Source organism: Protomyctophum parallelum (genome assembly GCF_964188405.1).
Source record: "Protomyctophum parallelum genome assembly, chromosome: 19".
NCBI lineage: Eukaryota > Metazoa > Chordata > Actinopteri > Myctophiformes > Myctophidae > Protomyctophum > Protomyctophum parallelum.
Window position 1 is genome coordinate 7,954,211 of NC_139717.1, and position 27,238 is coordinate 7,981,448.

The 27,238-nt window shown below is 43.3% G+C and overlaps 1 protein-coding gene across 10 annotated transcripts in view; it reads left to right on the top strand.

Moving 5' to 3' along the window:
- Nucleotides 1–27,238, top strand: part of LOC310876594 (unconventional myosin-VI-like) — a 165,234-nt gene that overhangs the window by 21,145 nt on the left and 116,851 nt on the right. For all 10 annotated transcript variants that reach the window (XM_083790160.1, XM_083790163.1, XM_083790164.1 and 7 more), the window contains exons 2-6: nucleotides 13,113–13,254; nucleotides 22,797–22,866; nucleotides 24,007–24,080; nucleotides 25,596–25,725; nucleotides 25,885–25,990. In XM_083790160.1, the coding sequence (XP_083646286.1) occupies nucleotides 13,138–13,254; nucleotides 22,797–22,866; nucleotides 24,007–24,080; nucleotides 25,596–25,725; nucleotides 25,885–25,990 (497 nt within the window). In that variant the 5' untranslated portion in view covers nucleotides 13,113–13,137. The remainder of the gene's footprint in view (nucleotides 1–13,112; nucleotides 13,255–22,796; nucleotides 22,867–24,006; nucleotides 24,081–25,595; nucleotides 25,726–25,884; nucleotides 25,991–27,238) is intronic.

Here is a 27,238-nt window from a genome sequence, read left to right on the forward strand (position 1 = left end):
CTACTGTATGTGAGGACCTAGCAAGGTTTGTGCTAAGCTAATGCCCTGGGGAGAATGAAGTGTACACTCTCTTTTGACAAGTGTGGGAGGCCCACTCTGCTGCTATTGGAGACACAGCAGTCGGTGTAGTTTGGCATTGGGCTTTACTGGGAGGGAAGGATCAGATGTCCAGTATAATTGTGATGAATAAGCACGGCTCGGTGGTTGGAAATGATGTCCGATAATTAGTCAGCAAGTTTATTACGGTTTACTATGAAAGGTCAGCTGTTAGGAGAAATCGACTGCATTCAGTTCACTAAAGGCCTTGAGGGCTATCTTTCTTTCTTTATTTTATGACGGTCGGTGCATATTATTGAACATTACATGTAAATGCAACTTAATTATACCGAATTTAGCAAAGATGCTAATTTCCATCCGCAGTCCCCACAAACAAAACAGGCAGGCAGTGAAGCACATTACATTACACTGCGCAACACAAAGTATAACAACCATACAGTACATCTTTTACTGTATGCTCTGTGTGGAGTTTGATTTTAAGGGCTGTATAGTTAGGCTGGCCTACTGTTCTCTATATTCTCTGTGGACTTTGACTTTGGTCTCTGCAGTGCTGCCTGCAGGGCCATTGTCTACACACACACAAACACACACACACTCACTCACTGGGTTTCTATTGGTCACGTGACGATGCTGTTTCACCACCACCACAGTACGCTCTCAGTCAGTGTTGCCATGTCTGCTTATTATAAGCGAGTTTGGGCTAAAGTATAGTTGTTGTTCTGGGCTTATTTCCTAATGTCATTTAAACCAGTGATTCTCACACATTTTCATGTCAAGGACCCCCAGATTAATGTATTTGTCCAAGGACCCTGCCTACAACATCTAAACATATTTTGTGCCAGGAACCCCATACCAGATTTGTGATGTTAAAAAATGTCAAAAATATTCCACATTTGTCACTCCCCCCCCCCCCCCCCCCAACAGTTCAAATCTAGCCTAGTGGCTTCTTTTGGGCTTGTTTTCATAGACCTGGTTTGCTTGTTTCTCTTCCAAATCCTGGCAACACAGTCAGTGTTGGGACAGGCTTCCCAGGCTGCATGTTGGGACAGTCCAACAACAATGGTCTGATTGTCTTTTTGCGCGGTGGTCGGTCGGAGACAGTGAGTGGGCCGTTGTGCATAGCTGCCAGGCCAAATCAAACTGCTCACCACCACTTCCTCTGTTTTGGGACAGAGGACTATTTTTCTCTTTATCTTTTATTATTATTATTTTTTTACTACCAATCAGTGTTAATCTTGACAGCAGACATTTGATTTAGTTTAGTTATAGCCTTGTGAATAAAAAGCCATTTTTTTTTAATTTTTTTTTAAGATATTTTTTTGCGGCTTACGCCTTTTATTGATTTTTGAAGGGACAGACAGTAGGCTGACAGGAAACGGGAGAGAGATGGGGGGATGACATGCAGTAAAGGCCGTGTCGGGTCCGGGAGTCGAACCCGCGGCACACTGCGACTGGATTACCAGTCCGGTGCCCAGACTAAAAAGCCATTTTTATTGACTAAATCTACAGATGATTTAGTCGACTAAAATGTATTTGGGCGTTTTGATGGTGTAATGACAGATTTTACACTTGGTTTTCATGCTGAAAGTAGCCGATCTACAAGCGACGCGTTGCAAGCTTGTAGGTCATCGATTTTCAATGTAATGGGTCCCTTTTCTAGATGGGTCCCAGGGACATTTTATGAGTCCTGTACTCCTACTTCAACGACGTTAGAGTACTGTACTGAGTACAGTATTGCATCCCAGGACCCCCAGAGGGTGACATGACTGCGTTCTTTCTCGATTTAGTGAGTCTAAGGATGCAGGAGGCAGGATGCAGGCTATTTGCGTCACTGGATCATTCAGCAATCATACTAGTTATCTAACAAAAAAAACATAGAAGTTGACTGGCAGTCAATGACTGGCTGCTATTTATACATTTATACATATTATGTCATGACCTAATGGCGTTATATCAACAAGGATAGGGTGATGCCAAAGAGGTTATGCTAACTCCTGTTCTGACTTCTGTAGCACTACCGTCTCACTGTTATGCTTTCAACTTTGGTTTAGGGAGGAGGGAAGGACGGAGCACCATTTTCTGTGGTCTCGGGTTTTCTCTGTGTTCTGAAGCCTTTTGAGCTGCAATGAAAATGGGAAAACGGGCCTCCCAGCCTCATCTGCTGGGAAATTGTTACGCCATATATAGGTTTTGTGGATTCTTACATCACAGTCCACAGGAAAGTTTGAGCCAGAAAACCCCAGACCCCAGAAATATACTGAATGTTCAAAGTTCAGGTTTTTTGGGTGCAATTATTCTCAGAAAACGTACATTGTTATTATTTTTTTATGTCACGATCCCTTTAAGCTTTGATATTCCTTCTGCGATGCACAGTAAGTGAATAAGGAGTGTATGTTAGCAGGAAAGAACAGTAGCACAACATGTATGCCAAAGCAGAGTTATTTTTTAGATAGTTAAATACAAATCTGCTTTGTCAATAAACTCAATGCATAATCTTGATAAATAAATAATCCGGTGGTGAGCTGACCACCGGAGCTGAAATAACGTTGAGCGGTGGTGAGTAAAAACAGAGAGAAGGGCTGGAGCGGTGGCGGTGGTTTGCTCTTCACCGCGGCTCGTGACGTCATGTTGTAGTTCGGTGGTCACCTCCTCACCACTGTAAATCTGGCTCTATAAAAGTCAAATCATACTCCCTCACGGCTAGCGCAGACTTGGCTTCTTAATATTGGAGGTTCTTGACATGGATGATGGATCTGTAGTGTGGCCGGGAAATTAACCTCGCACCGCAGATACATAAGCTGACTGACCCTGTGTGTGTGTGTGTGTGTGTGTGTGTGTGTGTGTGTGGTAATAGTATGTCATCAATGTGCTATGATTTTTCCTCTGTGTTAAGCATGTGCAGCAGTTGTATTTGGTTGGACCATATAATGTAACCTTCTGATCAGTTTTTCTGATCTATTGTATTGCACCTCTTGTGTAGATGCAAATACAAATAATTCAAGTCTGGGTGTGGGTGTGTCGTGGCTCGACACAGTTCAATATTTTAAGATTTTTTATAGTATAGTTTGTTGGTTATTTTTACAAACGTATTGGTCTTATTATACACTCATCTCATCTCATTAAAAAGGACTTAAAAGTCCTTAAATTGGGCACGGCGGCACAGTTGGTAGTGCTGTCGCCTCACAGCTAGAAGGTCCTGGGTTCGATTCCCGCTCGGGACGCTGTGGGTGCTGGCGGCGTGTTTCCTCCTCCGCGTCATCAGTGCCCATACCCGAAGGCGGGTTTGGCGAAAGGGCCTTTCTGTGTGGAGTTTGCATGTTCTCCCCGTGTCCCCTAGGGTAGGTACCCTCACAAAAAACATGCAGTAATCCTGGTCACTAAACTGCCTCCCCCTGGCCAGCCAGGGCGCCTGATGGAGGGGAAAGGAACTGGTTGGAATAACGTGTTCCTTCCACGCGCTACGTCCAACCAGGGAAACTCCCCCCTGTCAGGTGTAAAGGAGCAACTTGGACACTCAGGCATGAAGGAAGCATGAGTTCAAGTCCGTTGCTCTCCCCTTGTCCCCTATGGGGACTAGGTTGGTGGAGGGTGTGTAGAGCCCAGGATCACATTAGATGATTGACACAGGGGTGAAAAATGGGTTACAAAATCGTGGGATAAAAAAATATTTAGAGAAGAAAAGTCTCTATTTTTATCCACCCTCTCCTAATTTTTTTACTTTTTGAGTGCTCGGATCACCGCCTTGTCTTCAGTATTCCAGTCCCACTGATCTTTGAAGCGCCCTACTCTTCACTATTACTTTTTGCATCTCCATCGTGCACCTGGTTGATTTTATTTCTGTCCTTAAATAGTCTCATTAGAAATGTGATTCAATAAATTGAATCTAATCTAATCTAATCTAATGTGCAAATACTCTGTACAAGCGACAATGTAAGCCCATTAAGCTAATCATCATCATCCCGACCCCCAGTTTAGGAACCACTTTGACTTCACTACAGTGACACAGCAGCTTTGTATTGCAGCATGGCATATTGCCCTCCAGAAACAGAGCGTGTGTGTCCTTTTGCTTTTTAAAGCGCTGAGACTTTGGTCGGGGACAGAGAGTCTCCATCTGTGATGCTCTACATTATATCGTCTCTGTCGGGTGAAAATCTCCAAAAGTCCAAAAGTGTTACTTTGCAGGATTAAAATGCAAAGTACTACTACTACTAAGTACTACTAAGTATACTACTACTAAGTATACTACTACTAAGTAGTACTACTACTTTTGATGCTTTTCTGTGAAGCTATAGTTTGATGAAGTAGGGCATTCATTTGCAAAAAGAATAAGTTAAACCATGGAGAGGCTGCTTCTGCCCGACAGCAACTATATACTCTTGTGACTCTCAAACACACAGATGAGCCTGCTGCTGCTGCTAGCAACTTGGGCATTTAAACTGAACACACTTGTTATATATAATATATATATATATATATATATATATATATATATATGACAGCATTCACCGCAGCACCCAAATACAACTTCCTTCAATTAATGCATATGTATGGGATGCAAAGGTGTGACTAATTGTGCCACACCAACCACACCTGTCAATTTGTCTGTTCCAAATGTATGTGCTTATTGAAGCTTACACGTGTTCAGTCAGTGCTACTAAATTCTGGACACATTTTCTGCCACAAATTTTAGCTGACCCCAAGTACCACCAGCAATGAATTATTGGGTGAGTGAGTGCACACACGCGTGCACGCACACGCACGCACACACACACACACACACACACACACACACACACACACACACACACACACACACACAGTGCAAATTAGAATGCCTTGGAGATTAATCCCTTCGTTAGGAATGCACCCTAGTGTTCCATAGCTTTGCTATGGATACAGTAGTACATGCAATGTACTGTATGGAATATCAATCTATCTGATGGCCTATAATATAGGCGGTCCCAAACTCCCTGTTACCTCCTGACCTAGCTGAACCCTCCAGCACTCAGTCGGACAAAAAAATATATATATTTTAATATGCTTATGGCAAATAATCACAGAATGTCACTGAGAGACATGCAGCTGCTGTATACTCCCACAGCTGCTCCATACATCTCCTTACGATGGTGTTTTCCCAGATTTAGCCATTTGTGTTAAATAACACCATAAAACGCCATTACGCTTTTCATGTCACGCACCCCCTAGAGGGCGTTCGCGCGCCACAAGGGGTTTGGGAACCCCTGGCCTATATAATGAACTGGAGCTATTGAACTCCATTATTACAGAAATAACAATGCACCTTATTGTCAATGAATGTACCCTTCATGTCCTCTCTATTCTGTTTCGTTTACCCACCACATTACACCATCTCATGCTAGCCTGCCCTATACCACATGTCTTTGTACTCTGCAGCCTCGTCTCTGGTGCTGCATGTCAGAACATACTCTGGGTATTCTTAGATCAATATCTTTTGAATATGTAAACTCAGAGAGAGACGCGCACAGGCAATGCAACCAAATACGTCTCTGATGAACATGTCAGTGCTTTGTAAGAGCCAGGTGTGTTCTGCTCTCTTCTTTGTTAAAAGGGGGAAAAAAAAGAAAAGAGGTTTCTCAGGCTTGTACACACCTGCTGCGTTGTGGGTGTTGCCACCCGCACGTGGCAGGTCAGGTGAGTCAGTCCACATTAACCGCCTAAGCCCTGTGTACTTAGCCTCATGACGAATCTTGTGAGCCTGTATTTTCGCTGTTTTTGAGAAATATTTTAAATTTATGTTCGTAATTTGGCTCCAAGTATAGAGACACCAAAGCAATGTTGTTATGCTCTAATACAGTGGTTCCCAAAATGGGGGTAGGGACCCCCAAATTAATTTGGGGTGTCCCTCAGACGATTGGCTTAATGTGCAACATTGTTTTTTCACTCAACAGTAAACATAACATACCAACATACAGTTTAAGGGCATACAAGGTATCTGCACATTTCTAAAATTTCAATTTTACTGACTTTTAAGACCCTTTTAACTTGGCCAAAAGAGGCAAACATTGTGAGCTTACAACTAGTTTGGCTATTTTCGCAAAGTTTATCTGTGGAAATTACTAAATATAATGCTTACAATTCAAGTAAGCAAGTCCTTGTCATGGTGGCGGGGTCCCCCAGTTCAACTTCAAATATGCTTATTTTGGGGGTCGCAACCAGAAAAGTTTGTGAACCCTTGTTCCAATAACATGTCAACACTGTTGTTGTCTTGCTGTGGGTTTCTATACACTACAAATTGGGCTCAGGTGTCTGGAAGCTGACGTGAAAGATGGGACGTGTGTGAAAGTAAAAGTGTCTAGTCCTACAGTATATTCTGATATTGAACGGTGTGCTGTACATGTGACTTGTGAGGCTTTCCAAATACACAACAGATTCTTTTTACATGCATTTTACGATCATTCTAGGATCCCTGGGGTATTGTTTGGGTACAAACAAATGTAATCTAGTTGGTATAATAGTTTTACTGGATAGTCTGTCGGCCACATGACCTAAATATGCATTATTTCAATGAGCATAATTCATTTTGCGTTTTTTCCTTTTATTGGTACAGTAATTAATTAGACAGGAAAGGGGGAGAGAGATGGGGGGGAACGCATGCGGTGGAGGCCTGCGGGCTCGGGACTCGAATTATTGTCGTGTCACATGTGTACACGTGCAACTAAAGAAGTGTGTGAAATTTCTTTTTTGTGCAAGATGATAATAAGATGTACATTCATACATGGTCTGATTGAAATGATACAAATTTACTTTGTGAAGGTCTACAGGCTCAACCTGGAATGTTGGTTGGCTGAAGGTCAGAGAAATGCTTGCACTGGAAGGTCGTTGGTCAACAACACAGAGAAAACCTTGTGAAAACATGAAAACATGTTTTCACTTTTCACCCTACCTCAGCATCCACTATCAAACATTTCTGTACCCAGTTCAGGTCCCAAGTCATAGACCCTGACGTATGCGGAACTGCCGTTTACCGCTGTGCTGTGCAAATGGGTCCATTTGGTTTCATTTGTACACTGTCAGAGTTACAAATGGATAAATGTGCGTGGGCTATATATAGGCGGTTGGATCAGGCTAGGTCTTGTCGTATTTTCAACACTGCCGATGCCTCAGGCAAGTGGAAGCATGCCTGTTTTTCATTGAGGCTCATATCTTATGGTAGTGCTTGGAGTTGCGTTGTATTCATTTACGCTTCTAGAAGATATGCAGTGTATGTAATGTATGGCTTTCTGTCATTCAGGACAACATGGTGGCATTTATTATGCCATTTCACAGCCACTGGAATTGGGCAACTGAAGATGATTTCCTTTTTCAAAACGTTTCATGTTCATTACATTTACTTCTTGCTTACTCTGTAGACTACACACACCTTCAATCTTAGTTTGCCCCACTGACTTCAAATTCGACACACATGTTCCACACCCCCACAGGGAGTGCAGTGCCCGGTGTTGAGTCCGTCAGACCCACAGTAGACCCGAACCGCCACAAAAGGCCTCTGCCTGGGCTCTGCACAGGGCCCATGTATAATGGAGCTGGCCTGTCATGACATCACAACACTCCATATTTGGGCATACCTGACACAGAACTCCATATATAGGAATAAAGGACACAGAGAGACAGATACAGAAAATTCCATATTATGGTCATATGAGGGACACAGACAGATGGGTGTAACGGGTACTCTAACACGGGTACAACGGGCATTGCATAGCCGGGTTGGGCATGGATCTCCAACTTCCGTTGTTACTGACTCAGTGCACTACAGCCGGCCACCGTTGTAGTATCATCTAATGCTGTGTAATTGGAAATGGAGAGCCTTAAACTCAAGAAGTAATGGGCAGCCCTTTTGACCTGGGCATTTTACAACTGGGTCAATAAGTTACCCATGACCTTTGTTCCATATATCATCAGTTTGACTCAACACCAGAGAACACTTAACAACTTGTCTCTTTGGGAGGCATGCCATGTGACACCAGTGTGCAGCGTACTGAGTAGGGGTTCAGTTCACTGCTTAGGGGGCACGTTAACTGCTGTGAATATCAAAGTCCTTAACGTCACATAACAGTCTATCATGAGATCAATAAATCAACTGAACTCGTGTTATGCTATGCACAACTATTGTCCAATTCTATGTCCCTTACTGGATTGTGATTGTCTTGTCTTCCTTTCGTTTACTGCAGAATAGTTCTCAATTGTTTGACTAGTGTTTGGCCAGTGAATGAAAGCCTCCATTCAAAACTTCTCCTGCATTATGGAGTTTGCCGTTTGACATCAGGCCAAGATCGCCGTCTGTCATAGAGAGAGCCCTCGACTGCTACAGACAAGCTTCAAGTTAGCCACAGCTGTGTGCTGGAAGACTTAAGGCAGAACTTTGGCATAGTTTGTTGGCAACAAAGTGAGCCTATTACCATGAGCGACAGACTGTCATGGACTCTATCCTTGATATTCTGTCAATCTGTCACAGTAGCTAACTAGAAAGAAAGATTGTGGTTGCCCATCTCTGTAGGAATTGTTCAATTAGAAGAGGGTAGGAGTTGTTGCTGGTACTGTGCATAGATAGAACGACACACAATGTTGTGTCATTGTGTTGGCATGATGTTAAAAAATCACACCCGTGTGAACTGAGTGGTGCAACATCCCCCCCCCCCCCCCCCCTCTCTCTCTCTCATTAGCAGGCAACAGAGGAGGCAACTCATAGGTGTCCGTGCTCAGATACACATAGGTGAACACAGACATTGCTGGTTGTAGGAGTGGTTGCACCACTCAAAAACATGAAAATCACACTTGTGTGAAGTGAGGGACGCTGTTATCATCATACATCATCACATTCCGTGCTCAGCCAATCAAATCATCGCATTCCGTGGCACAAACGCACAAAGCTGTGCATATGAGGGGCTGGCGCCCCTAAAAAAAAAAGAGAGAACGTTTGAACGCTGCTTTCTATGTTTGACATTGCTATTGGTGTTTTTCGATGGTTTTGAAAAAGAAATGTGTGACCGTATATTGTCAAATCAAATGAGGGCAAAGCACACAAAATCCTTGGGAAGAGTTTCAGAATCGCTGGCCAATCGGAGGGGAGAATAGTCAGTTATGGCACGATTTAAACCTTTTTAAACGATTTCAGTGCAATGACAGTAGTCTGTCTAGAGGCAACCACACTAATACGTCTCCACTTTGAGAACTGTATCAGCGTGACTGTTGACAATTCTTCTTGGTAAGGACACACTGATGCACGTTTTTACTGAAGGCCTGCGGTGTTGTCATATGTGATTCACAAAGCATTGTCTGAATAATTGCTGGCAAAGCAATGGTAACCGAGTTCCCCATCATTATTGAGGCTACCTTGCATCAGTCCTGTATTACTATAATATACACAATGAATTCCTCTGCGTCAGTGACTCAGTATACTGCAGGAGGCACACTAATGCAATGTTTATATATATTTATATACTAGGGGGTTTTCATGATTCTGAATCCACAAAAAAACATTTTTTGTGCCCAAATGTGCTGACCTCATCACATTTTTGAAGACTGCTATGGCCGTTTAGTTTTATGGGTTACAATTGAAAGTTTTGTTCATTATAAAACAAGTTCCGGATTTGCGGATTGTAGCTTTAAGCCTCTTTTTAAGGGTTCTTAATAGGTGAATCCAGGCCAGGGTCATGTAGTAAGAAGTGCAACCCAAGCAGTGGCTGTACAGTATGTCTCTAAACTGCTCGGGTGCATCTACCGGTAATATACTTAGAGCTACTGTAGCTGAACAGAACTGTAAGCATGAAAAGACAATGAAGCAATTGCGATTTGCCACGTCGCCATTTATTCTTGCTTGCCTTGATATTATTTTCATAAGCCCCCTTTGGGTCTTTATCTGAGCTACAGAAGTTAGGTTATTTGCTTCGCATCTTTCTGTATGTCTCACGTTGTCCCCAATATGCTATTCCACTGCACACATCGCTAAGGAAGGCGAGCGACTGTGTTTACATAATACATTTGCATTTATATTCCAATACACAAATTGCCATACCGTGCATTCCCATTTGAAATCGACAGTATGATCATTCTGTGTATGAGTCTCAACATATGGATCCCCAGCCAGGGTGTTCTTGTTCACACAGAACACAGAACACACAAGACAATTGGATGCAACATATTGAAGGGGAAAAAGTTGTCAAAATTTAAGTTAAAATCTTAAAATTGTTTGAGTTGTTATCCAGAATGCTGCTAGGTGATATCACAATTACAAGCTTGTAGATCGGCTATCCTCAACCTTTTATTTTTACTCCATTCGTGTTGATTTGTTGATATACAGTATTAGAAAACTGCTTCATTATTCAAACTTACGAGCAGGATTAAGTTGGTTATTGGTTCTAAAATATAGTTTTTTTAATATATTTTCGGTCAATTGCTCAGCCTAACTATCCAGAATACTGTATTCATGTAAACATGAGGCCTTCAAGTTCTTACTGCTCTTTCAGAAGTTGTATTTCCTGTTTTACTCACACATGGTGTTAGTTTGTACCCTGACCTCCTTGTGGGCGACAGGTTTTTCACAGAGTAACCTGTAAACCAGAGCGGTCGTAAACTAAATGACGACACTCAATCTTTCACTCTACTGTAATTAAATACGTACGTTATCTAAGTGTTTCCGTTGAGATACTCTTACTTCACCATTAACAATGTCTGTAGTTGTACACAGTTACAGTTCCTCTTTCCCTCTGGTCTACCAAATCGTTTAGCCAAAAAAATGCATCACGTTGCTACATTCTGAGTTTGTAGATAGGTTATTCTCTACGAATGTTCATCCTAGAAGTGTTGATTTTGACAGCAAAGTTTGATTTAATTTAGTCAGTCTTTTGAATGTAGTCATATAGAGATCTGAAAAGTTGAATTTTAGTCTAGTTTTTGTTGACTAAATATACGATTTTAGTTGAGTAAATCTCATACGATTTTGACGACTAAAGCTACAGTTGATTTTGTCAACAAAAAAAGAATTGATAGCGTCGTAATGCCTGATTTTTCACTTGATTGCATGCTGAAATAATCGATCTACAAGCTCGCAGCATCAAACTGCTGCGACGTGTTGTGAGCTTGTAGATCTTCTATTTTCAGAGTGCAACACCCGAGCGCAACCAAACATAACACGACTTGTCTTTTAGTTCTACTAGATCTCTTCTCCACTAGTCCTTCCCTAACATTTTACTCTATTTCTTTATTTGTTGGTGAAATTGTCAATATATTTAGTCTTAGTTTAAGTCATCATAGCTTCTTTTTTTTATCAGCTTGCAAAGCTGAGCAATGATTGGAATTTCTAGTCTAGTCACATGGTCTAGTAGCAATGTAGTGGCGAGATTTTCACGATTGGCTGGCCTCTACGCCAATGGGTACGATATATGCAAGAGAATGGAATGCAAGCTGATATATAATGACTTGAGTCATTTCTTGTTTTTCATTTTCATCAGTGAAACGTCATAGTTTCAGTTGACGAAATGAACACTGACGGTAGGCGTCATGCGGTCGACCCGTTTTGGGTAAGACAACACGGCCCGCTGTGGTAAGAAGCGTGTCCCAGAGGTGAAAGGGGCTCGTCCTGTCACTACATGAGCTGTAACAGGATCAGCTGTTAGTCTGGCTGGATAACAACACCACAACGCCCAGGAGAGCACTGGCGTAAACGGGATTAGGTACACTTAAGTGTGTGTGTGTGTGTGTGTGTGTGTGTGTGTGTGTGTGTGTGTCGCATGCCCAAGCCGAGAGCTAAGGCATCAGCAAAATTCTGTTCAGTGTCTGCAATAATTGGCAGTCGCCATATATGGAGAAGGCGATGCTTTCTGTACCCGTGATCTGTATCTGAAGCACTTGTTGTAGAGTTTTCTCAAGTTTGCGCATCCACTATTGTTTGTGTTCAAGAAATTTCTTGTAAAATGTGAATACAAATAAAGATGTTAAGTGTGTGTGTGTGTGTGTGTGTGCGTGCGTGCACACTATATTTCAGATATCCATCATTTGTAAGTCGAACTAAAGGACCAGTTGCAGCAGTCTTCCATTCTGGCACACACAACCATTTAACCCATCCCCTGAGTCCCCTCCCCAACACTGCAATGCACAGCCCTGGAAATGCTTGCGTTTATATTCGTGGCAGCAGTGACTGACGAGCCCTTAACTACTTAACCTCCAGCATCCGTATTGTGTGGAAAGCTTTAGCAGAAAATAGCAGATCGACAAGCATACCAAAAGGGATGCATGTATGTGATGGACATAGGCCTACTCCCCCAAGGCACTGGTCTGGACTGGCCAATACATTTTATAATGGGTTAAATGCAAATTCTCTATGTAAAGTATTAGAGTGCAGCAGTCCCACTGATAGACTCAGGGGTGCACTGCACATCCCATGGGGCAGTGGTTCTCACAAACCAATACAAACAGTAAGTGCCAAATTGGTTGCTCTCTATCGTTAATGAATAATGGTCATCACGATACTTTTTCACAAGTAGAGAAACTCGTTCCGTATACTGTACGGAATGTGGTGTGCTGTGTTTTCCATGATGGCCGTTTTTAAAATGTTCCGAGGATGTTTCAGAGTGTAGCATTTTGTCTACACTCTGCCATAATGTAAGTCCACAAGTGAACACCCGAATCATGAAAGCTGGTATTTTTCTAATATACTTTTTATCAGACGATTTGCAACCCATTTTTTCACCCAGTGTCAATTTTCAAATGTAATCCCCTGGGCGCTATATTTCCTCTGCCAACTTGGGGAGAGCAATCAGGCGCCCCGGCTGGCCAGGGGAAGGCAGTTTAGAGACCAGGTTTACTGCATGTTTTTTGCGAGGGTACCTACCTACCCTAGGGGACACGGGGAGAACATGCAAACTCCACACAGAAAGGCCCTTTTGCCAACCCCACCTAGAGAACACGCCCACAGTGTACCCACTACCCAGTGGGAATCAAACCCAGGACCTTCTAGCTGTGAGGCGACAGCCCTTCCTATGATGGTATTTTATTGACTGTCTTTTTTTCCCCTCCAGAGTGGTCCGCGTGCCGCGTGGTGAGATGGAGGACGGGAAGCCAGTGTGGGCGCCCCACCCAACGGACGGGTTTCAGCTGGGAACCATCGTGGACATTGGCTCAGACAGCCTCACCATAGAACCGCTCAAACAGAACGGAAAGGTGGGTAATGTTACCCTATATACGGTACTTGGTTTCCTGGGGTGCCCCAGCGGCCTGCTTTCCGCCCTCCTTTTCCCCCTCTTATTTTCTACACCATATCTCAGTCGAAAATAGCCGTTGTGCCGTGTTGTGATCTTATACATAAAGGTGTTTGTCTATTGTCGACCAAATGCAGATCGACGCTCATCCATTTTTTTTTTGCAACCTGGCTGTGTCCCTGGGTCCGTACGGAAATCTCTCTCTCTCTCTCTCTCTCTCTCTCTCTCTCTCTCTCTCTCTCTCTCTCTCTCTCTCTCTCACACACACACATACACACACATACACCGTCCGTCTGTCACTCACGCTTCCATTTATGGATACACCTCGTGACATCACGTCTCCATATATGGTCACGCCTCGTGACATCACGTAGAGCTGAAACATGAATATCCCCACGGGACTAAAACTGTAAATTAATCAAATCCAAATCAAATTACCGCTATACACAGATTCTCTTGGATAACCTTCTGGTCTCCACAGCCTTAGCCACTGAAGTTAAGCCCACTCTATATACTTCGTCGTAGGAACTGCAAGCATGAAACGCACTGCAGATCTGTTCTGTTTGCTCCAGGATCATTTGCAGTATACCAGTTTCAAGGAGGAAAGTCAAGTGGTCTAAAGTCTAAAGTCAAGTGGCTCTTAACCTCTAGACAAATAGGTTTTTCAACATACTGCCCTTTCATTTTTCACCAACCTTTCCAACATAACGTTCAAGTATGGAACATATCCGTTCCACACAGTGCAAAGCTCTTAACATTTCAGAGAGCCTTTCTCCATAGTAACCCCCATACGCGTGCTGTCTGTCCGGCCCACTAATCTTTCCCCGGATGGTCTGTTGAACTGAGTACTGTATCTCCCCTCAAACAATCTGCCCTCTAATTGTGTTTACAGGAACGGGGGGGGAAAAGCTCTCAGCGTGATCTCGCTCTCTCTCTCTCTCTCTCTCTCTCTCTCTCTCTCTCTCACTATCCAGTTTGTACTCTAATCTTACCATTAACTTCGACATGAGTCCCTTTTCTATTCTTATTTGTTTAGTTCTATTCCATGCGTGGGTGAAATAAGCTCTCTATCCCTCTTCTCCTCCGTCCATCCATCTCCCTCTCTCCTTCTTTCTTGTGCTGATTTCTTCTGCCTGTAGGCTAGCCGGGTTATTGCGTGGGCGAGATAGGCCCTCTCTTTCCTCTCTCCCTCTTGTATCCTATTTAAGGTTAAGCATTAAGTGGTGACCGTATTATTACCTCCCCTGGGTTCCATTTCTTTACCTATTTTAATTTTAGTCGTGTCGTCGTCGTCCCCCGCTCCCTATCTCAGCATTTCACCTTCACCCGTATTGCATTATCACTATTATCAGAGTCGGTGAAGTGAACCAATCATGTTTTGAATGAATGCTTTATATTTGCAAGGACCCCCTTAGCTCTCAGAGTGTACAAATGGAACCGAAATGGACCCTTGAACGCTCTCGGGAATAATTACAGACATTCAGGGCTAGCTATTGGTAGTTTCTGGTGGTGGTATTGTCTATGTCTAGGACATAAATGCATGACCGTGTCGTCATGCATGATCATTTTGTTCAGTGGTGGAAAAAGTACTAAATAGTTTTACTTAAGTAAAAGTATCAATCCTACTACTACAGTAGAGACTCCAGGAGGGGTCCACGCGCACCTGCCTTATTACGGCTATTTATAATTTTTTTCAGTTTGGATTTGGACATTACAAGTAAAACGTCAAGAATTCTAAATGTATTTAAAGTACCAAAGAGAGGGGGGGTGGGTGTACTCTCTTAGTTAAATGTACATTACATATTACAGTGCAATGTGGGCTTCTATGTCCGTCTGTATGTCTCTGTGTATGTCTGAGCACGGAAATAGGGTTTTTTCACCACCAAGTGTCACTGTTTATTGATTGATTGATTGATTGAAACCTTTATTTATTCTCGAAAAGAGCATTGAGGTTCTCCCTCATTTTCAAAGCTGACAAGATCACATAATATAAAACAATTTAAGACAGGTCAAATCAAATCTTCATGTAAGGCATAGAGACTCACCAAGTTAAAAACAGTTACATATTGAGGTAGGGAGGTTCAGAAGCAGGTTATTAAATTGACCATATGATAATGGGGTACCATGTAAAGTGTTCCACGTGGTTGGGGCATCGAAGCAAAAAGCTGATTTTCCCAGTTCAGACTGCACGGATGGGACCTCTAGTTTAAGCCATTCACTTGAACGGGTCTGGCGAGTATTTATTTTCCATTTTAACAGCAACGTGATGTAGGGTGATAGCTTCCCATCAATGGCTTTAAAGATAAACTGGTGCCAGTGCATGGTTCTCCTCTCAGAGAGGGAAGACCAACCTACTTTATCATAGAGGGTGCAATGGTGAGTGCTGCAACTTTCACCTGTGATAAACCTTAGTGCTGAGTGATAAACTGTATCTCGGGGTAGAGTGGTAAGGGCAGCATTTCTATAAACTGTTGCGCAGGATCACACGCACGCACGCAAGCACGCACGCACGCACGCACGCGTACAGTACTACAAGTACAGTTACAGTACAGCACCACTCAGTTCAGACAGGTCAGTTTTTTTTTAAGTATTCTTTCCACTAAGTGCTCGGACGCTCTTCACGGAAAAAAGTACATACGATCAGCTATGATGGAAATAGTTGTGCTGCTACTGCTACAGTAAGTTGTCTCATTAAAAATGTAAGATAATATACTTGGGAGCTGTCCAAGACTATTACATTTTTAACGGCTATAATAAAATGGTAAATGGTGCATTTATATAGCGCCTTTATCCAAGGCACATTACAGAGATTGTGCATTACATTCACCCATTCACACAACAATGCCTGAGGAAACCATGCAAGGCACCAAGCTGCACATCGGGAGCAATTCTTGCTCAAGGACACTTCAACACTAACTCTGGGGGAGCCCAGGTTTGAACTGGAAACCCAGTTCAAACCCAGGTTTGAACTGGGTTTCACTCTGTAGAGAGAGGGAAGTAGCCTGATTCGCTGCGTTCCGCTGATCTGAAATGACTTGCGAAGTGACATTTCAGCCCCGCGGAACGCAGCAAACCAGGCTGGAACCCAGGCTAGGAGGGAGGGAGACTCTGGTAGTATTCAAAGACTGCCGGGACAACTAAGAAACACACGGTGTATATACCAGGGGTCATCAAATCAAATCAACTTTTATTTGTATACAGTAGCACATATCCGTACGGTATCACACAATCAAAGTTGACCAAAGTGCTGAACAGGGAAGAATATAGCAAGGCTGAGAGAGAGATGAAGCAGGGACTTTCACTATGAACATGTGTTTAACTCCGAGGACCCCCAGGTTGAAGACCCCCTGGTATACTACATACCATGCATTTTGCCATATTTAAACTCCTCATGACAGTGCGCTTTTTCCCCCCTTCTTTATTTGAATGGATTTGACCTCATTTTCTCTGAGTACCGTTTCCTGTGGGCTAAAACGATGGAACACAGTAACAATGTTCTGTTTGTGTTCTGCTGTTGCCAGTCTGTGCCAGTGTCTGACAGGCTTACTGACCCTACCAGGCCAGCTCTGTGGCCTAGCTATAGCTTGCTGGCCGGCAAACCACCCAAGCCCTACTGTAAACCACCCAAGCCCTACTGTAAACCACCCAAGCCCTACTGTAAACCACCCAAGCCCTACTGTAAACCACCCAAGCCCTACTGTAAACCACCCAAGCCCTACTGTAAGAATTAGGAAATATGTTGAAAGCTGTGTCGCCTGGTCTGCTTATTATTATAGGCGACTTTGGGCTTGTTTTTCAGTGAAGTCTCTTGCAAATATTGGTGGTTGTTTTTTCAAAAAGTGTTGTTACTTATTTGGGCTTGCTTTCTAAAGGCTGTTTAAACCAGTTGCTTTTCAAACATTTTCATGTCAAGGACCCCCCCCAAATGTAATTGTCCACGTATCCCCATCAGAACTAGATTTGTGCCAGGGAGTCAGGCCCCCTGCAACAGATTTGTGTTGTTAACACGATGCACGCCAAAACGCCTTGCAACACGTCAGATGACGGGTTAAAATGTAACCCCGGAGGTCGCCATACCCGTCAAATGGCGTGTAGTAAGGGTTATATCAATACCATGCAGCCGAAGCTCAACACTAACCTTTCGTGCTGCCCAGGCTGCTGCTAGACAGTTCTTCCCATCGTGAGGAACAACGCGTGCGCCTCTCATAAGGATCCACTCATTGTCGTTTCTTTGTTGCCCACGTAGCTTTAAAGTGCTTATGTGGCCTATAGTCGTTTCTTTTGGCCTTGTTTCCACGGACCTGGTTGCTTATTTCTCTCGCGTAATCTGGCAACACTGTTTGAAAGAGCGAGGGACATAGGAAGGAAGTGAGGGAGAGATGAGGGAGACACATGAAAAGAAAGGTTGGGATGAAATTGGTGATACTATGTGAGTGGGTGCATGTCACTGGTGTCACACACTTGTAGTACAATGACCAGTTGTGTGTTTGTGGGCTATACTGTAATTTATCCCAGATCACTCTGCCTTTGCTTTGGTGTTGCTCAAAGAGACAGTTGTTGTTTGCAGCTTGCTTTCGTGAACGCACGTGGTCAAACCAACATCACTCCAGTAGTGTAACTGAGGTTATGCCACTGAACTAAGCGTTGAGTTGGGACCTTTTTGCAGCTTTGTTTTAGTTCTATTTTGTTGGTGATAGTGGAGTGTCCCTTTTGTACCCATACAGTATATGGAGATCACTATCTCTCTCTGACTGCCTGTGTCCTTTTTATGCCCACATACCTGTTTATGGAGGTCTCTATATCTGTCCCTCGGGTCGACTGCGACGTGTGTAGCGAATTTGAGTTATTATTGAGTTATAGTAAGAAGATTACTGTGCAATTTGTGGGAGTAGTAAAACTTGCCAGAAGGCCTGAAATATCATTAACACAGACGATGAATATTCACGTGCACAACATGAATAATTCACAATGCATAACAGACTCATCAGTTAACTAGAAAAAGTGCCCTACTGGGCACAGGTCTCCACCAGGATGAGCAGATGTGAAGAATTCCAGTCAAAGGTTTTTCCTTGGCCTCTAGGGAGTTGGCATAGAAAGTTATCCACAGATCCGTGCAGTTAGAGGTAAAAACACTTTTGGGCCAGTTATAGCGCCACCTTGAGGCTGAGTTGAAATTGTTCATGTGGCATTTCGTCCTCGGCCTAGTGGGAATGTGGGTGCACAATTTCACGGAAATCTCGCGATGTGTTCATGATTTGCAGCATTTTGTTTGAAACTGAGCACTCCTGTGAACTTTGGAAGCCAATCTTAACCAATCAGGATGGAGTCTGAGAAATCTGAAAGAGCGGTTTGGTTGAATGGCTCTAGAGAGACTGTGTACCAATTTGCGTGATGTTTGGACAAAATCTGTAGGTGTACTGTGCAAAAACTTGTTTTGCACAAAGCGGCCTCCTGGTGGAGCTATAACAGGCCGTTCTGGAAAGTTTGGGGCAGAGGTTCATGGTTGGCATCCAGGGAGTGTGTGTGCAAAATTTGGCATCGACCGGGTTAACGGTGGCTGAGATTAGCTGGTCACGGACGGACACACGGACACACGGACGGACGGACGGAGTGCAAAACATACTCTCCCCATGCCTTCGGCTGGTGGAGACAACAATGTTCAGTAACACCATGATGGTGACTGACTGGCGTGTTGGAGGTCTCGAACCTGTGACCCTGTGCAAGTCAAGCCAATTGCCTCAGTACCGGTGAAATGTCTCTCTATTTGTCTCTCTCTCTCTCTCTCTCTCTCTCTCTCTGTGTGTGTGTGTGTCTCCCCTGTCTTTATCTGTCTCTGCTCCCATTATCTCCCTCCCCCCTCCTCGGTCACTCTCTCTTTTACTTCCTTGCCCGTGGATCAGTGCTATGGAGCCCAGGCTGCCTGGGCTGAGAATGTGGAAAGAATGAATCGGGTGTACGTCACCTTGGCAAACCAACCTTGGCACATTAAAGCTCGCTAATGCCTAGCCGCGGAGGGTGGGGGCACAGATATAGCCATTGTGGAGGGGCAGAGAAGTCCCACGCTTGTGTGCAACTATATAACCGCCATGCTTTGGCTCTGTCCCGAGCGACGGGTTTTATGTCTTGCTGTGTGTGCCTCCAGGGCCAGGGTCGAATGTGTCCACACAAACCTCTGCCTATTAGTGCACCGTGGTTTGTTGCCAAATACCAAGCATGTGGGTGATTAAGAGTTGGAGACTGTTCACTCTGGAGTAGGGCAGGGTGGAATAGTGAAACAAACACTCTTTAAATACTGACTGAGAATTAGGTGGAGTGCATACACTTCATTTAAGCATTTACATTTCCAAACATGTTAAAGACTCGGCAACTTTGATGTTCTACCCTGGATTTGAACTTGGTTTAGAATTCTTCTCTGGTGTGTGTTCGCCACTCATGATGAGTGTTGCTTGGTGATGGTGACAGTTATTTGGTGAATAATGCATGGTGACTGTCCTGTTCTGCTGTGGAGTTGCTGATGGCATCATGGGGACAGGAGAGGAGAGGAGAGGAGGGACCGACTCACTGACCACAGACAGACAGACTGACAGTCAGTCAGTCAGTCAGTCAGTCATAGAGCTGATCAGAAGAAGAACTGTAAACGGGTGCTCTTTGGAGAGGGTTCTTTAAAGTTCTACTATACATTTGTAACAGAACACAGTGGAAAGAAGAATGATGGTGGTCCAAGGCAACTCTGTTCAGAAAAATCCTTTATTCCGTTAAAAAAAAAAAGGGTTGGATATCTATATGCAGGAAAGAAGAAAGTTTGAGCGCTTTTACCACAAAAAGTAAAGGGTTTATTGGCTTAATTACAAACGGCACAGCTGTAGGGTCTCTTATCTTATTTACAATACAAATAAGTGTCTTCAACGACCAGTGGGAAACTTCATGTGTGTTGTTCCTCAAACTGACAGCAACAGATATCTGTACAGAGTGAACTAGAGTGTGAACGCATATCAGCTGCTGTCACCATGCACACGATTTCTCTCCCTTCCTGTAAAAGTTCTGTACTTACTACAGTGACTTTTCTCCATTTCCCTCCTCCATCCTCATACATAGTATAACCTACCAACATTTATACTTTTCTTTTTCCTTTTCTTTTTCTCCATTTATATACTGTATTTCCATTTGGTTTTTTTGTACGTAATTTTCAGTTTACTAATGGTCTGTAATAGTTAGGTGTGCACAACTAGGTATTTGTCGTTTTTTTCTGCATTATTCTGATGATGATGTGAAGTCATGTGATCTAATGAGATGCTGATTGCTGGCACTACTTAATGACGTGTCAAACAGTCATCTTTAGTCGACCCTGATGAAGGCCCATGCAGGCCGAAACGCGTTGGTCGTGTTTTTAACCCTTGTTTTTAATATTTAAGTAATTAATGAAATAAAGGATTTTTTCTACTTCAACTGGACAGAGCTGCCTTGGACCCTCTTTTAAGTTCGCCACCTTATACCTCCTTCCACAGTGACATTGACTCAAGGTATAGAACTTTTTAGGAAATATTGTGCTTTGCTATATGAAACCCTCTCCAAAGAGCACCTGTCTACAGTTTTCTCTACATATAAAGGGTTAGGGTTAGGGTTAGGGCTAACCCTGACCCACGTAGCGCTTCTTCTTTTCTTTTTCTCTGTTACAAATACGTTTTTCTTTAAATATTTTCAAGCTTGTTTCACAAACGGCACAACTTGAATGAGTCGGGGAAAGGGTTGACAGCATCTCTGCTCATATCTGTCTTCTGATCATCTGACTGCCTCTCCATCCTTACTGTTGCCTGCATCGTGGCATATGGACAATTTGGACATTGAACGTGTTTTCTAGCAATGGTGCATTGCTAGAAAAAGGGCTGCGTCAACACTTGAGTGTGCGCAAACTGCTCGCGCAACAGCTTTGAGACACACAGCAGCTCTTGTAGCTCCGATGAGGCCATCATTTGCCTCAGTCAGTAACTGTTTTTGTTGCTTTGTTGTCTGTGCATGAGCCTGATGCTAGTATCCGTTGGATCATCCAAACTTGATGCCTACACCTCCTTGGGTCCTCAGTTACGCATCTGCCAAATGTCCACTTCATACAGTTTGTGGTTTTCAAGATAGATAAGTCAGTTGAGTTTGTTGCAAATTGCAATTAGTGCGAGTTTGACCCCCATTTTTGCATAAATTGCCTGGAATGATGCATAGCTTGCGAGGATAGTTCAGACAGTATACTGTACACCCGAGACGTTACACTCATACACATCAATTATCTAATGTGATCCTGGGCTCTACACACCCTCAGCCAACCTGGGGAGAGCAACGGACTTTAACTCATGCTGAGTGTCCAAGTTGCTCCTTTACACCTGACAGGTGGGAGTTTCCCTGGTTGGACGTAGCGCGTGGAAGGAACACGTTATTCCAACCAGTTCCTTTCCCCTCCTCCATCAGGCGACAGGCGCCACGGCTGGCCATATACATGTGTGTACAGTGTATACTGATGTGGCAATCAGCTGACCAACTGGGCGGGTTATTTAAGCTCACCTAAATCTGTGTTCCTTCTGCGTATGTGTCCCTGGTTTGGTTTATGTGGCTGTTTTCCCCCACCCACTAGCTAGCTAATCTGCTATTAGTTATTTTTGTCAAATATGTTTTTATTGAACAGATTATAAATTATTACAAAACAATTAAGACAAAAAAGAGAAAGAAATCCCTTAACCCTCCAACCCATACTGCTCGTACAGCGTACAGTCAACCATATCAATGGTATCCTGTCTATTAATCGTTTCTACTCAGGTAATGGACAAGGGGCAGCCAAACATTATCAAACTGGCTCTCCCTTTTTGTTTCTCAGAATCTGCTATTAGTTCTGTTCGGGGAACTAATAGTCCCAGCTCTTAATGGCTAATGATGGTTGTCTAATTGTGAGCATTATATCCATTATCCACGTACTGACTGTGCCTTTTCTGTTCTTTGCTCCTGTTTCTTCTCAATTCTCTCATTCCCTGTTCTACAGTAACTCTTTCTGTAGCTGAAATGTTTAGCCTGATTCCAGCCCTGAATCGCTAGCCACGCACATTAACCCATTCTGAACGGGGACCCATTTTGGTGTTAGCATCATGTTATGCTTTAGCTATTGAAAAATAGCAGATCTACAAGCTCATAGCGCGCCACCGAGTGGCGCGCTACGAGCTTGTAGGTCTGCTATTTTTTAGAAAAATCGAAGAACGACTGACATTTTTTAGAATCTGATCTCAGGTCAGAATGGGTTCATCAGACCAGTGTGTGTCCAGTGGAAACCTCGTGTGAATCTGATCTCAGGTCAGAATGGGTTAAAAAACAAATGTTCTGGTAATTCAGAATTAAGTGAAACAAAATGAAAATTCAGGCTGAGTTTCAGGCTAGCAAATGTTGGGAGCCTGCACGAAAATAATTCCACCCACTTCATAAGCCTGTGATTAAAAGTGTTTGTTTTTGTGCGTTTCTGTTTTCCTCCAGACATTTACGGCTGCCATCAACCAAGTGTTCCCTGCAGAGGATGACGTCAACAAACATGTGGAGGACAACTGTGAGTATGGAGTATCAGCCAGGCCACTCAGAATGCCTCTGATGCAGTGGTTTTCAACCAGTGGTCCTTGGGGGGGGGGGGGGGGGTTCCAGGTGGTCCCCAGCTACAGTAAATGATGGAGAATTGGTAACCAAATGGTCCTTCTTGAGAGAGTAAAATGAAACCAAATGGACACGTATGGGTCCATTTGGTTTCATTTTACGCTCTCAAGAGTTCAATTATTGCTAAACATCTGCATTACTTAATTTGCAAGAAATCTACACAATTAGAGAATGTACTGTAGAAGAATTGTTATTTTGATCAATGTTTGCCTGTTGTCTATCCTAAGTGTACCAATACAGCATAGTATCTTATCCAACGACAACAAAATATTCTAAATATTAGGCCTGAAACGAGTATTTCAGCTAGGTCGTAAGAACAACACGATACATCATTACAGAGAAAACAAACAAACTGCATTGCCAAACTTCTTGAACACAGCATTTTCTAACACCATGGAACACGCACACGCACACGCACACGCACACACACATCACTCACTCACACACATTGCTTTTACAATATAAATTGATTTAGAAATGCCATTAAATGGGGGTCCGTAGACTAATGCATGTCAGAACTGGGGGTCATTACAATTAAACACGTTGAGAATCGCAGTTAGAGCCATACAAATCTTCTCTTATGGAGGTCTCTGGCATTAGCCTGGTTAATAAACCAGACCGAATCAGCCGTTGGCAAAAAATAATTGCCTACCGGTGGATTTCGGTCTGGAGAGGCTAAATTTTACGCCCATTTCCTACTCCAGAGAATGTGGCCTCCAATAGGGATACGGTATGCAATATGGGCGGGCTTTGGTACAGTGACGTTCAATGCTTGAGACCTTTGACTGACAGTAGCTCTGACCAATTGCGTCAAAGAGAAAATGTTTCCCTGGAAATGAAATCCAAGCTGAGCCTCCCCAGACTAATATCCTGCGGATCCGTGCGATATTAGTCTAGTTTATTAACCAGGCTACTCTGGCATATCTTTTCAAATGGGGGTCTGTGGGCTAATTAGTGTCAATTTGGGGGTCCTTGACATGAAGAAGTTTGGGAACCACTGTTTTAGAGTAGATCTATCATCTGTCTCTGTGTCTTCCAGGTTCTTTGATGTACTTGAATGAAGCCACTCTACTAAACAACGTCCGCGTGAGATATAGCAAAGACAAAATCTATGTAAGTATGCTAACCTGTATGTATGGGCTCACTTTGAGGAGTGATGCTTTATTAATTGTGGCTTCTGGTCAGGTGACTGACTGACTGGCTGAAGACGGACACACTCAAATAAACACATGCATTATGCATGCACATGTACGGCCCATGTCATGTCCTCATGACAAGTGCACGCATGCTCATTCATGCACACAAAAGGGCAGAATTAATTTCAACGCACACGCACGCACGCACGCACACAGACACAGGCTCAGGTGATGTGGTCGTGGGTACTAGTGCCTCAGGCTGGGCTATCCTGTTGCTCCCTGAACCTCATCAACCCTCTGAAGTGGGGAGGGGAGGGCGGTTCAGACGCCAGCTGGCCTCTGTCTACGCCTAGTGGTCAGGACCCATGTACCGGTACGGGGCTCGAGTAGTGATGCACAATTCATCGGTAGCTTAATCGGAATTGGCTATAATCGGCCATGAAAATGCCATATCGGTATCGGAACGGTCTCAATAACACAGTCATATATTTAATTTTGCTAGTTTTCACCAGCATAAATGGTTATAAATTCATAATCGTGCACCCCTAGTCTCGAGTAAATCCCATTTTGTTAGAAAAAGATTTTCTAAAATTCAACAAGAACATGGGGGGGGGGGGGGGGGGTTAGAGGGAGAGGGAGAGAGAGAGAGAGAGAGAGAGAGAGGCTCACATTTGTCAAAATGTATTAAAATACAGCCTCATAATGTGTTCTTGTAAGTTGGCTACATTTATCTTTTGAGTCTCCAGCAGAACAGGTAAACGCTCTGCCCACCTGGGACTCACAGAAGGCCTATATGGCCATCTAGTGGTGGAAGAAGGAACTGCACATGCAAAGTTGAGGCTGCCAGACACAGTGCTATGAGTAAAATCCTAGTGTAGTGGTTCTCAAAGTGGGGTCCGGGGGTCCTTGAGGGGGTTCCATGGGGGTCCCCAGGTAAATTAGTTTAAACACTTTTTCTCATCTCATCTACAAACTCAAACAATGTTGACAAATCTACTCTTATGGGGGAACATCATATTTTTAGGAAAATGTTTGGGAACAACTGGCTTCGATTCATTGAGATGCATCTTTTTGTTTCGGTTCCTAAAGGCTTGATTTTCCTCAAATATTTGAATGGAGATAATTAAAATGTATATTAGCTGAGTAAGACCAAATATGTACTGAGTATATTTACTTAGCTGAGTAAGACCAAATATGTACTCGGCCACATTTAAGGCTAATCATAATAGGGCAGGGGTTCTTTTAACCTGTGGTGGAAAGTACAAGTAAGTAAAAGTATGAATACTGCAATTTAGAAACACACTTACAAGTACACATCCCTAAAAGTACAAATGTATTGGTATCAAAATGTACTTCAAGTTTTCAACAAAAGATATTTTGAAAATTTGTAGATCGGCTATTTTCAAATGGCCGAAATGTATATGGGGTTGAATGTATGTTTGTAAGTGGTTGAAGATGGATGGACTTTAACATAGTTCTCTGTACCATGTAGACGTTTGTAGCCAACATCCTGATAGCGGTGAACCCGTACTATGACCTCCCCAAGCTCTACTCTCCAGAGACCATCCAGCAGTACCGGGGCCGCTCCCTGGGCACGCTGCCCCCCCACGTCTACGCCATTGGTGGGTCAATATTAACCCATTTTAGGCCTGAAAAAAAGAATATATATTCAAAGATTTGTGGCGCATTTTTACGATTTTTCAAAAATATTTACATCTCTTTTTAAAATATTTTACATCTCTCTCTCTCTCTCTCTCTCTCTCTCTCTCTCTCTGTTTCAGCTGACAAGGCGTACAGGGACATGAAGGTGTTAAAGATGAGTCAGTCCATCGTCGTTTCCGGAGAGTCTGGAGCTGGAAAGACCGAAAATACCAAGTTTGTTCTCAGGTCAGGATCACAATTTCCTTTTTTTATGCCATGGACCCCCAAATTAACCCATTCTGACCGGGCACCCATTTTGGTGTCAGCATCATGTTATGCTTTAGCTATTTAAAAATAGCAGATCTACAAGCTCATATCGCGCCACCGAGTGGCGCGATACGAGCTTGTAGGTCTGCTATTTTTGAAAAATCGAAGAGCGACTGACATTTTTAGAATCTGATCTCAGGTCAGAATGGGTTCATCAGACCAGTGTGTGTCCGGCGGAAACCTCGTATGAATCTGATCTCAGGTCAGAATGGGTTAATATCTATTTGTCCCCGTCCCCCCCTCCATCAGATTGTTTTTGTGCCAGGGAGCCCCCCTACCAGATTTGTGGTGTTAGAATGTTTCAAAAAGTTTACTTACCGGTACCTTTGAACAATCTCAGAATATTTGGCGTCGCTCCATTCCACGCACGGATGTCCTAGAATCTGAAAATAATCGTGGTCACCACACGTACAATTTACAATTTACAATTTAGGCATTTAGCAGACGCTCTTAATCCAGAGCGACTTACAATAATCAAGAACAAAAGCATGGGAATACATCACATAAAAGCATTTATCATGAAACATGCGTAAGCTAAGAAAGTAACAGTGGAATATCTATATTATGAGACTATACATATAAACTATATATATACTACTATGCTATACATATGTACTATGGCGTGCTATGACTATATACAATGCAATTATAGTGCCATCTACGTCAATCTGTTTGCAAAGATATAGGCTGTGATTGAGAGCCTGCTCTGCGTGCAGTTGTCCCATTGGAATGCATTATAGAGGGTATGCGCGTGACATCATCATCATCATACCCGGAAGTTATGCGGGAATGCCTACTGAGTGACAAAAAACTACTTTCTGGCCTTAACAGCCCCTACATCCAAACAGAAAAGTCCTATTTGATTGAATTACATGACTTTTAAACAACGTTAAATTCACTTTGTCACTCACTTTGCCACTCGATTTGCCACTCGATCTGCCATTCACTTTATGCATGCGCATACCCTCTATAGTGGTGTTTTCGACTGGTTCCCTATGCACGTGCCTGATGATATTTCTTTCCGGAGAGTTCCGAATTCTCACGAGAATCATGGAAACCATGGATGATCCATAGGTTAGCAAACAGAGCCCTCCAGTGGAAAACACGCAAAACACGCCAAGGGCACAGAATGAGCTTGTAGACCAGCTATTTTCTGATATAGTTTTA